This window comes from Macaca thibetana, chromosome 15 (genome assembly GCF_024542745.1).
Source record: "Macaca thibetana thibetana isolate TM-01 chromosome 15, ASM2454274v1, whole genome shotgun sequence".
Taxonomy (NCBI): domain Eukaryota; kingdom Metazoa; phylum Chordata; class Mammalia; order Primates; family Cercopithecidae; genus Macaca; species Macaca thibetana.
Window position 1 is genome coordinate 7,532,774 of NC_065592.1, and position 12,136 is coordinate 7,544,909.

Here is a 12,136-nt window from a genome sequence, read left to right on the forward strand (position 1 = left end):
TCTGCTCACACATGCAACACCAGTGGGCGTACCCGTGCCCCCCGTGCCCACACCTGTGTGCCCCCCTGCGCAGGCGACTCCCTCCTGAAGCACAGCGGCATGAGGTTCACCACCAAGGACCGTGACAGCGACCACTCAGAGAACAATTGCGCTGCCTTCTACCGAGGCGCCTGGTGGTACCGCAACTGCCACACGTCCAACCTCAACGGGCAGTACCTGCGTGGTGCCCACACCTCCTATGCCGACGGCGTGGAGTGGTCCTCCTGGACCGGCTGGCAGTACTCACTCAAGTTCTCCGAGATGAAGATCCGGCCGGTCCGGGAGGACCGCTAGACCGGTGCACCTTGTCCTTGGCCCTGCTGGTCCCCATCGCCCCATCGCTGACCCCACCTCACTCCTTCGTGAATGTTCTCCACCCACCTGTGCCTGGCAGACCCACTCCAGCAGGGAGGGGCTGGGCCATCCCTGACACGAAGCCCCCGGGGCTGGTGAAGTCACACATCACCTTCTCACCGTCCCCACCCGCTCCATTTGGCAGCTAACTGATCTCTTGCCTCTGTTGATGGGGGCTGGCAAACTTGACGACCCCAACTCCTGCCCGCCCCCACTGTGGCTCCCGTGCTGTTTGCCGTCCCCTGGCCAGGATGGTGAAGTTTGTCCCAGGCAACCCTCTGCTCTGCCCACCCAAACACCTGGCATTATGGGGACAGAGAGCAGGGGGCAGACAGCACCTCCGGAGTCCTCTTAGCGGATCGTGTGGAACGTCAGGTCTCTCTGAGGTCAGGACTGAGGCCAGTGTCCTCCAGCCCTTCCAGTGCCAACCCTCACCCCCATTTCCCTAGTGCCCAGATAACCCACCTCTTCCCCCAGGGCCTCGGCCTGGCTGTGGGCTGGGTGGCCCCATCCTACCGTGCCCTGAGGCCAGGAAGGGGAGCTGCTGCCTTTGGGGACCCACGCTCTAAGGCTGAGACCAGTTCCCTGGAGGCCACCCACCCTGTGCCCCGGCAGGCCTGGGGTCTCCAGTCCCCTTACCTGCTGTACCCACCTGCTCTCTGTCTCAAATGAGGCCCAACCTATCTCCCACCCACCCATCCCATTTCTCCTGCCTCTGGAAGGTGGGTGGGGCCCTGCACTGTGGGGCTGTGCTGTGCTAATGGGAAGCTGTTGGTTTTCTGGGCTGGGGCCTAGGTAGGGCTGGGATGAGGCTTGTACCACCCCCACCACCAATTTCCCAGGGACTCCAGGGTCCTGAGGCCTCCTGGGAGGGCCATGGGGGCGGCGACCCCCTCCCTGAGGCCGCTGTCTCCATGGGGAGGCCAACTCCTGCCAGCGACTGTGGCCATCTGGACCCGGGCCAGGCCCAGCGAGTGGTCAAGGGGCAGGGACCACGTCACTGGGCAAATGGGGTCGAGGGGACTGGGGCACCAGACGAGGCACCACCTGGACACTTTCTTGTTGAATCTTCCCAACACCCAGCACGCCGTCATCCCCGCTCCTTGTGTGCGCACACGCAGAGGTGAGACCCGCAGGCTCTCAGGACCAGCAGCTGCAAGGGCAGGGCTGGAGCCGGGTCCTCGGCTTTCTGCTCAGCAGCCCTGGACCCACGTGCATTATTGTGTCAGGCCCAGATGCAGGGCGGTTTTTCCAAGGCACCCCGATGCGGGGCCTCTGAGAGGTCTGGAGTCAGCCTGGGGGAGCTGCCCAGCAGCCCCTCCTCAGGCAGGAGGGGAGGTGGCTTCCTCCAAAGGACACCCGATGGCAGGTGCCTGGGTAGTGTGGGGTTCCGTTCTCCCTTCCCCTCCCACGAAAGTTTGTGCTTAAAAAACAATCAATTTGACTCGGCACCACTAGGGGGGCGGTGGGAGAGGCCGTGAGACCTGGCGTCTGTTCCAGCGCCACCAGGTCACCCACATGCGCAGATGTCTGCAGCGCTTCCCTCTGCCGTGGCCCTGGGCTGCCCTGCCTGCTGGACAGGACCTGGTCCCTGCCCTCTCAGTCCTCAGCTGGACGCAGATACAGCCAAGAATCAGGTGGTGGCAGCCCAGTGTGGCTGGGCTGGTGGATGGAGCAGCCCAGGTGCGGGGCCACGAGGGGCAAGATGTGGGTAAAATGACCACATGAGATTCAAAGGGAAATCTCCCCTCAGCTCCTCTTCCCACCCTCTAGAAGCCAACGGAGCCCACCCAGACCACCTGGGTTCCCAGGGCACGCTGTCACATTGCAGAGGCCGGGTGGAACTCAAGTTCTCATCCCAGGAGCCCCCACCGACAGGCCCCAGGCGGGAGCTACCAGCCTCCTCATGCCAGCGGCTGCTTAGAAAGTGCCAAGCGCTTTCTGATGTGTCATCAAACAAACTCCTGGTGAGTGTGAAGTTAATGGACTCACAGATGTGCGGGTACAGCAGGAGGCACCGGGGCCCTCGTGCCAGGGCTTGGCTACGGAACAGATGCATCATGGCTGGAGCCTGGCAAGGGGCTGGGGGCAAGTGGAGGGGGCCTTTGGGAGCCTGTGGACCAGGTCCAGGCAGCATCTGTCCTCAGCGGCCGGCTGCACTGGAGATGCTGTCCCTTCCAGAGCCCTGTTACTGCCCTAGAGCACCAGCCCCCGTCCCAGACCAGGAGAGGGCACACGGCCCCACCAAGCACCAGCTGAATGGGCACAGAGCTTGACATGGTGGGGAGGGCCCAAGCCAGTGCACTGGCCCCACCCTCCCCAGGGGCACCTTCAAAGACTGGCACTGGGAAAAAACGGTCCCTGCGCACCTGCTCTGGGCCACAGCCTCTCACCCTAGCCCTGCAGAGCCTACAGTCTGATACCAGTGCAAATGGCTGTCATCTGAGACTGGAGGACGGGGATGCTAGGAGAGCACTGGGTGAGGGACAGCTGGAGACCTGTGGGTTGACTGACCAGGCCAAGGGCTGGCGTGTGCACAGGGTTGCCTGGGACCCATGGGCCCCAAACCCTGTCCCTTGGGGCCCAATTTGAGGGCGGGTGCTTGTGGCCCTCCATCCCACAATGCCGCCTGACTGAGCTGCCTCCTGCTTCTTCATTTGAGGGGAGTAAGCTGAGTGGGAGGGGTCTCTGCATCGCCACACTGGGACTTGGAGGCGGTGCACCTGCGCCGTTGCCTCTCCACGTGCACAGGCAAGTTCTGTGGATCAGCAATGGCCTTCCTCCATTCCCCTAAACTTCGCACACATCTCAGAGTTACACCAAAGGCCACCCAGCTGACTGCCTGAGCACCAGGGTCCAGAGGATGGAAGGACCCTTGGTTTCCATGCTGGTGGCCTCAGCACATTCAGCCGGAGATAGGAACAGAGCTACGAGCCGTTCTCAAACGGCTTTCCCCTGCAACTGCATGTAAATCGGTTTTATAATGTTTGTCTTTGGCAGAAAAGCTGTACCACCAGCGCCCCTCTCTTCCTGGTCCCCCTTACCCTTCCTGCCACCTATCCTCATCCACACAGGCCTCTGGCTGGCTTGGCTGGGGGCAGAGCCCTGGAAGCTGGGAGCCAGGGTCTCTGGAGGCCCTGTCACCCAGGGGCGGGTCTGACCAGGCAGAGATTTGGAGGATTGTTGAACCATCTCAAACCATGAGGATGCTGACTCCAGAGAGGGGAAGGAAGAGGGGGAGGTACCGTTTGTGTGAGATGGGGGGACAGGGGACATGAAGAAGGCCCGTGGCCAGTGGCAGACCCCTGTCCTGTGACTTCAGGAGCAATGCACCAGCAGGAGGACCCAGCAGAGGACACACAGAACCCGCAACAAGGAGACAGGACACTAAGCTTTGACCTCAGCAGACTGGGCTTCCCCAGGGCCTCCATTTCTTCATCTGCTTTCAGAGAAAAGGGTGTCCCCAAACTGTGTGGCCCAAGCAGCCGGCAGGACTTGGCAAACCCAGAGGGCTGAGGTCAGGCCTCGGTGCGATTTGTGGGGAATGTGGGGGAGCTCTGGCCCAAGGCTGGCCACGTTGGCCCCCTATGCGCTGGCAGGTGTGTGTCTCGGGCCACACAGCGCTGGACAGGGCTGCAGAGGGAGCTCAGAGGGCCAGCACAGTGACTGGTGGAAGAAGCCTGGTACGGGAGCGTCGCTAGGAGAGGCTGTGGGTGCTTGGTGTCTGTGCGTTCTGTCTTTAATAAAGTCTCGTGGTGACCCGGCTCCGGTCTCCGCCTCCAGCCCAACTCCACGCCTCATGTCAGAGCTTGAGTGGATCAGATACCCACATGTTCCAGGACTGCCTCTTGCTCTGTCTCCCCTGAACTCCCCCCATCATTATTTTTAGAGACGATCTTGTTCTGTCACCCAGGCTGGAGAGCAGTGGCACAATCACGGCAAACTCCTGGGCTCAAGCGGTCCTCCCACCTCAGCCTCCTGAGTAGGTGAGACTGACTACAGGTGCGCACTACCACACCCAGCAATTTTTTTTCTACTTTTTGTAGAGACGGGCTCTTGCTATGTTGCCCAGGCTGGTTTTGAACTCCTGGGTTCAAGCCACCCTCCCGCCTCGGCCTCCCAAACTGCTGGGATTGCAGGCATGAGCCACCGCACCCAGCTACCATTTTTATTAGAGCAGCCAAAAGGCATTTCCCAGATAGCTTTGGACCCACCAGGGCTGCTCAAGACCCTCTGACTGGGCCAGTTCTGGGCTTTGCAAAGACAGCCTGGGCCTGGTCAGGCGGACGCAGGGCCTGCCTCCTGCACAAGCTGTGCCCAGTGGGGTTGGTCCTCCTGGGGCCTGGGCTCTGGAGGATGAGCCCGGGGCCTGGTCCATCGGTGCATTCCTCCCAGGTCCCCGGGGTGATAAACTATCCCGTGGGTCCCTCCTGTGGCTGGGCCTAGAGTTCCAAGGAACTGAGACACTTTATTAAGAACGAACAGTTCCCAGTGGCTATTTATTCATAAAACCAATTTGAGGCTTACGGATAAAACAATCCCCGGAGTTTATTTAATAAAATCCAATATTTATTGAGTGCCTGTGTTGGAGGTACTGCATGGGGCCAGTAGAAAGAGCAGCAGTGGTGATGCCCTGTGCTCGGCCTCCGTCCGACACCTGTCGGGGGCAGGCAGCCTGGGAGTCTCACACCCCCCTGTGCAGCCAGAGGTTTCCAAGTTGGGGTTCACAGAACACGAATCCCTCTCTTCCCTCCACCACGGACTCTCACTCAGCCAGCATAGCGCCCGCTGCTCTGACAGCTTGAGGGGGCAGAGGTGGGGTGCCAGAGGAGGGAGGGCAGAGGTAGGGGGGCAGAGGTGGGAGGTCAGAGTGGGGGGTAGAGGTGGGGGCAGAGGAGGGAGGGGCAGAGGAGGGAGGGGCAGAGGTGGGGCAGAGGTGGGGACAGAGGAGGAGGCAGAGTAGGGAGGGGCAGAGGTGGGAGGGGCAGAGGTAGGGGGGCAGAGGTGGGAGGTCAGAGTGGGGGGCAGAGGAGGGAGGGGCAGAGGTGGGGGGACAGAGGTGGGTGGGTAGAAGAGTGAGGGACAGAGGTGAGGGGGCAGAGGTGGGAGGGGCAGAGGTGGGAGGGGCAGAGGTGGAGACTCTGGGGATGCGACTCCTGAGCCAGGCCGCAGAAGTCACAGATCATGGCCACCTGCCTCCCACAGGCCACACGAACCCCAGGTGCAGGTGTGCCCAACTCAACTCCTTTCCCGCAACCACCAGACCAGCCTGAGGCAGCTCCTGGAAAGGTTCAAGGACTCAGTCACAGAGGTCCTCAGACAAGGATCCATGCATTTAGGCAAGAAATGGTGCCCAGCAGCGTGGGAAGCGGCTCCCCAGGGCAGGAGGGGTTCAGCCAGCAGAAATGGAGCGGCAGTTGCCAACAGCACCGGGGACCTGGGCTTAGTTGGGGGCCACCACCCTGTGCCCTCCCCAGCAGCAGTGAACACCGCCTGAGAGGGCACCATGCCACCCCGACAACCCCACCCCACCACACAGGCACTGCGGTCATCCCCAGCCAGGCGGGGAATTGGAAGCTAAGTGAGCTGGAGGTTGGCTGTGGCTGAGTCTGGTGTGGAACCCAATTCGGGAGTGACATGTGGCTAAAGGGGGCTGGAAGGGAGGGGTCGGTGAGCCGAGCCAGGGCCTGAGCTTAGCACAACCAGGCACTGTCACCCCAGTCCCAGCCTCCTCACTTTTGAGAATCCTGGGCAGGCGCTGCTGGTCAGCTTGGCCGTGCGGGGACCTGGCCTGGATCTGTGTCTGGACAGTTTCCCAGGGAACCCCACAGGCTTTGGGGGTGGCCCACTGACTCCACCCCCAGAGCGGCTTCCTCTACCACCAGCCCCACCACCCTGGCACCTCGCCTCCCTGCATTACCCGACAGCATGAAAAGCCTCCAGCACTGGAAGCCGCCCCGATGGGTACTGCCACTCTTGGACTGCTCTAGCCCCGGCCACCCTGTGCTCCCAGGCAGCCCCAAACCTGCCCACCTGGGCTGTGGTGGCAGAAACAGTGGCACAGTTGTCATCCCCCAGCTGCTCAAGAGGTGGGGGAACCCAGATGCTTCCAGGGGCCCAGGAAGGGCATCTGAAAGCAATTTTTCCATCCGGGAGTTCCAGGGGTGGAGGGGACCAGGCAAACCCCTGGAGTCGGCAGGTTTGGTGCCAAATCCAACACCTGACTGGGCTCCAGGCACCCCGGTCTGATGGGGGCAGGTGGGGACCTGAGGCTGGGGAACATGTGGGCCATGTGGGGACCCTCATCCTCACCCCCAGCATTGCTCCCACCCCAGACCCGCCCCTCAAATGCTCCCACCCCAGACCCGCCCCTCACATGCAGGACGTTCTGTGGCCACCACTCAGAGCCACAGACCTCAGTCCTGAAAGAGGACTCTGGGCCCTGGTGGTTTCAAAGCAGAATCTTTTCTGGGAGCCCAACATGTCACACACAGGAAAGTGGGGCTTGGCCTGGGGGCAGAGGGGCGCGTGCGAGGTAGAGTGGTGCGTGTGGGGTACAGGGGTGCCTGCGGGGCAGAGGGGTGTCTGCAGGGCAGAGGGGTACCTGTGGGGCAGAGGGGTGCCTGTGTGGGGCAGAGGGGTGGCCTTTGGGACAGAGGGGTGCCTGTAGGACAGAGGGGTGGCCTGTAGGGGAGAGGGGTGCCTGTGGGACAGAGGGGTGCCTGTGTGGGGCAGAGGGGTGGCCTTTGGGACAGAGGGGTGCCTGTAGGACAGAGGGGTGGCCTGTAGGGGAGAGGGGTGCCTGTGGGACAGAGGGATGCCTGCAGGGTTAGACCCCATGTTACCTTCCCCAACTTCCATGGCCATTCCTGAGGAATTCTGCAAAGCACAGCTTGGGAACCCGAACCTCATTTTACACCACAGGGCACTGAGGCACCCAGAGGGCAGGCATCCGGTTCAGACTCACAGCATAGTAGGGACCCACCCTGGGAGGCACCCCATGGATAACCGGCACTCACTGTCTGAATCAACCAGCACTAACAAGGGAGACAGAAGGACACCACACCCCGTCTCACGAGCACACACATACACACACACACGTGTGCACATACTCACGTGGGTGCATACACACACACACACACACACACACACACACACACACACACACACACACACACACACACACACACACACAGGACAGGGGCACCTCAGGCCATCGGAGGCAGCCCTGGCCTGGGGGATGGAAGCCGGTTCTGGCCAGCACAGCTCAGTCACCAGCTTCAATCCACAGACTCTCCGCTCGAACCTGGGCGCTCAGCCCTGAAGTGGGGGTTGAGATTCCAACGCCTTCCTCAGGTCACTGGGGAAGTGTCCACAGGCTCTCTATTCCCATGACTTCTGACCCCCCAGTACCCCAGATGCAGGGGTAGGTCAGCTGGGTGAGGGCCCCTGGACTGGGGGAGGTCCTGTGTGCTGTTTCCAACAGTGGTGGGGTGGGGCCGCCTCATCACCCACCTGCCTGCTTTCAGTGGAGGGAGAATCTCTGCTGGGCAAGGAGCAGAGGCTGGGTCCTCCCGCTGGCCTCCCAGAGGTGACCCTCAGCGACAGTCGGGGCTGCCCAGGGCATGGGGCAGGAGGGGCTGGGGGCCACAGGCAAATGCTCCACTGCTGTCCGGGGCATCTGCGGTGCCCCCTTGGTTGGTTCCTGGAGAACATGCCGCCGAGGGCTCCACCTGCCGGGGAGGTGCACCTGGCTTAGCCACACAGTCCTGTGCCTCTGAAACACAGGCCTCGTGGGTTTCTGTGACTTTCCTGCCCATGGGAGCCATCCTGCTAGCTGGGCAGGTGTGTTGGGGGTAGACGTCCACCCACCCCATGTCCTCTCCGGAGAGTGAGGGGCCGACCCAACAAAGACAGGACCCTTAGGGTGATGAAGGGTGGGCTTGGAACCCCCACCAAGGGACTCAAGGGTCTGTGCCCGCAATTTGCAGTTAATGATGCTGTCTGCTCTCCTCCAAAGGGCAGCCCGCCTGCCCTCTCATCAGACCACATCCTGTGTTAGGTTTTTTTTTTAATCAATGCAGTCAGCACTGCCCCCTTCACCACCGGCGTCCCCAATGGAATCCCAGGGTCAGGAATGCGCAGCAGGCAGTCGGCACAGCGGCAAGCACACTGCGGGCCATATAAAGCGGGGAGAGCCTAGGGCCCATGCCTCCTGGACGAGGACCCAGAGCAGCTCTGCCCAGCCCAGCCCCGGAGCCCAAGAATCCACCAGCCAGCCCTCCTGGGAGCAGTCCCAGCCACACGGTGAGCACAGATGCCCTGTCCCCAGCAGGAACTGCAGCTCAGGCCCTGCCCGGGCAGGAGCCAGGCACGGGCAGTCAGAGGGCACACAGACGTACAGGGAGGGAGGACCCGGAGAGGGGACACCAGTGCCTCACATGCCAACAGCCCGGAGCAGCACAGACTGGTCACGGCTGCCCTGCCAGGGCTGCGACCCAGCCTCACCCCTGTGCTTTCCCTGCTGCTTCCTGGCTGTGGGGCCTGAAGCCCTGACTTGCGCTGGGGCCCCCTTTCCAGTGATGAACACCCCCAGTTTCTACCAGATTCTCAAAGGGGTGCATGAAGGGGTCCAGGGCCTGCTCTGTGTCAGGGTGTCTCCTTTCTAGACACCCAGCGGCTACTCCCAGGTGGATTCATCCACCAGGATGGAACGGTCCCCGGTCCACATCACTGTCAGCAGAGTGCTTTCTATGAGGAGGGAATGGGGCTGGGCCCCTGCGGAAAACCACCTCGTGGAAGCCCCACTCTGTGCCCTGATGGGAAGGTTTTCCTGGTGGTATGTGAGGGAGGTCGCTCCATCCCTGGGGGACGAGAGAAGCTTCGAACTGGATTCGGGTAGAAATTGGGGTTGCGTTTATTATTTTTTTAAAAGCTTCCTGGCTGAGCTCGCTTCTTTGAAATGTGTTCAAGGGAGCCATTTCTGGAAAGGGCTCTGGGGACTCCTGTACTGTCTTCTCCAGGGCCGGTGCTCTCTATTCTAGCCTCAGTTTGACTCAGCAGAGGACAAGCCAGCTCCACCTCCCCTGCAGTCACTGTCAAAAAGGCTCCTTTGCCAGACAAGGGAGCAAGTGCTTCCAGGGCAGGTTCATTCCAGGAGGATGGGTTTCAGATACCCCGAGTGCCATGTGGAGTACAGAGTAGGGACTTAGGGCACGCCTTCCTGAGTCAAGCCCAGTTAGATCTGGGACTGAACTCCAGCTCTGGCACTGGTAAGGCCATGCGATCTGGGGCAAGTCACCTCAGCTGTTTGAGCCTGACGCCACGCCTGCGAAACAGGAGGGTTGGGAGGACCTAGCAGATACGTATGCTTCTTGAAGAAGCCGTCCGGCCATTACAATTGTGAATTCAGAGCCTCCACTTTCTAGCTGTGTGGCCTGGGCACAATCTCAGTTTTTCTGAGTTTTGTTGCCTGAAAAAGTGGGACTGGCAGGACCTACCTAGCAGGATGACTAAGAAGATGAAGTACAATCATGTGAGAGCTCTTAGCTCGGAGCCTGGCAGACCTATGGTGCCCAGGCCCCAGCGGCGTCTGCACGCTCCTTCCCAGGTGGGTGTCCGAATTAGGCCAGGACCATCAAATCTGTTTCTGGCTTTCAGGAGCAACTCGTTCCCACGTGAAAGAGACATTAGCAGGATGTCCCAGCTAAACGGCAGAGCTAGACCCATTTAGTATTAAGTTGAAAACTAAGGGAGATTGATGCTTTTAACTTTCCACCCCACAGTTCTGCAATGATACGGCTATTTTATAATAAGAGAAAAATGAGCATAAATTTGCTGACTCTCCCGGGGCCGCCTGGGCACTGCTCTGCCATCCAGCAGTGGATTTACAGCGCTAAGCTGCCCAGGCAGGCAGATCGTGGGGACTGCAGGAAAAGAACCGGCCTAATTGGTACAGTCACCTCCAGATCCTAATACAACAGTGGCCTAGTCCCAGCATTGCTCAGAAGCCGGGCTCAGCTGAGCCCTCTGCTCACACCTATGCTGGCGGCCTGTCCCGGGGAAACATTGTGGTGAGTTGCACTTGGCCACACGTGCAGCTTGTAACTCTGCTTCTCTTTCCTCTGGGTCAGATGGTAAGGTCCTACCCCCTGGTCTGCCTCCTCCTCCTGCCGCTGGGCACCTGCTTTCCTCTACTGGACAGAAGAGAGCCCACAGACGCCATGGGTGGCACTGGAGCCAGAGAAAGCTGGGCCGACCTGGCCGAGGGGCCCCGACCCCACTCTGTGTGGGGCTCCTCTCGGTGGCCGAGAGCTTCACAGCCACAGGCCCTGCTTGTCATAACCAGGGGGCTGCAGACATCGGGCAGAGAGCATGCCAGCTGCAGGTTCCGCTTCGGGAGGCAGGATGAAGGCAGTGAGGCCGACGACTTCCTCCCTGCCGGAGGGGTGAAGGCCAGCGGCCCGTTAGGGAACCTGGCTGAGGAGCTCAATGGCTACAGCAGGAAGAAAGGCGGCTTCAGCTTCCGCTTCGGTCGTCGGTGAAGGGCCAGGATGCCTTGGAAGGGTTTGCTGTTTGGACTCACCCCCATTGTCTTCACTCCTGCCTTCTCCCCCAGTCTCAAAGACCACGACACCCAGGTGGTGTAGGCATGGTTACGATGAACGATCCATGGAAGGACAGGTTAGGAGGGTGCTTGCTTTTGATTTCCAACTTTGCTGAAGCGAAAAACTAGGCAGTGTCAAAAAGGAGGCTGTCTTGGCGCCTCGGTCGTCCCAGCCTCTCTCTTCCCCTGGGGCTCTGACTCGGAGCAGCCCCCTGGCCCCAGGGGCACGGAGCTGAGGCTGTGGCTGGGCCATGAATGGGAATAGCAGAGCCAGGCAGCGGGCTGAGGGCTTACAGTTGGGTAATCAAAGTTGTGACAGTCTATAGGGACAACTGCAGCTGACATCAGAGTGCAAATGAGTACATTCCACTGGGTACAGAGAATGGTTCTGAAAGTTAAAAACGGAAAAAAAGAATCCGATCCCCTTCTCCATCCCTTTAGCACCAGATCCCCCTGGCAAGAAGCCCCTGCTGTGGTGAGCCTTCCCCTCTGACGGCCGCCCTTCTCCGCAGCCCAGTGTTAGCCCGGCCAGGAGTCTCCTGGGAGATGCATTGGGAAGGAATACGTTTTTGCTACAGCAAGGTTGCATTTCATTTGTTCAAAATCAGAATATGTCGTGTGTATCTTTTCAAATAAAAGGTGTGACAACTGCAAAACCATACTGGAATGCTGGCCGCCCCCACAGTCTGGGTTCTGGGTGCCTTGCCTTTGGGGAGATGGAGCTCCTGTTGTCTGGACCCACACACCCCTCCCCTAGATCCCTGTGACTGGCAGTTGGTCAAAGGTGCAGAGGAACACAATACATGTGCTTTTCACTTCCACTCGGCTGCTCCTTCCCAGGTTTCCTAAGAGCGAGGAGCATTCGGAAAACAATTTCTCTGAGCCGGGGAGAGCCCACGCTCAGCCGGGAGTGGCTGCAGGCCTGAGGCCAGGCAGACCATCCGTTTCAAACGCGCCTTTGGTGTCTCCTGCATCCCATCCCGTGTCAGAGGCAGCCGTCGGATGCTGCTCACTCCCGGGCTGGCTTCCGCTGCTGAGATGAGAACTTACATTGATGTTACTATGGCAACCCCTCCCCTCCTCCTTTTGAGCTGCAGCTTGCCCCTGTTCACAATTGAATAATTTCCCATTGAGCTG

At 60.3% G+C, this 12,136-nt stretch overlaps 3 protein-coding genes across 4 annotated transcripts in view; 2 read left to right on the top strand and 1 right to left on the bottom strand.

Annotated features, from left to right (window-relative positions):
• Positions 1–1,916, top strand: part of FIBCD1 (fibrinogen C domain containing 1) — a 38,460-nt gene extending 36,544 nt beyond the window's left edge. For both annotated transcript variants that reach the window (XM_050760139.1, XM_050760138.1), the window contains exon 7: positions 74–1,916. In XM_050760139.1, coding sequence (XP_050616096.1) covers positions 74–333 — 260 coding nt within the window. In that variant the 3' untranslated portion in view covers positions 334–1,916. The remainder of the gene's footprint in view (positions 1–73) is intronic.
• The window catches only part of AIF1L (allograft inflammatory factor 1 like), an 803,784-nt gene that overhangs the window by 234,925 nt on the left and 556,723 nt on the right, over positions 1–12,136 (bottom strand). The gene's annotated exons all lie outside the window — the stretch shown is intronic.
• QRFP (pyroglutamylated RFamide peptide) lies at positions 10,527–11,660 on the top strand. The gene has a single exon (XM_050760476.1). The coding sequence runs from the start codon at positions 10,527–10,529 to the stop codon at positions 10,935–10,937; it is 411 nt and encodes a 136-aa protein (XP_050616433.1). The 3' UTR covers positions 10,938–11,660.

Bases quoted from the DNA above. Each gene is read 5' to 3' on its own strand.
- QRFP (XM_050760476.1), top strand. From the start codon at position 10,527: ATGGTAAGGTCCTACCCCCTGGTCTGCCTCCTCCTCCTGCCGCTGGGC.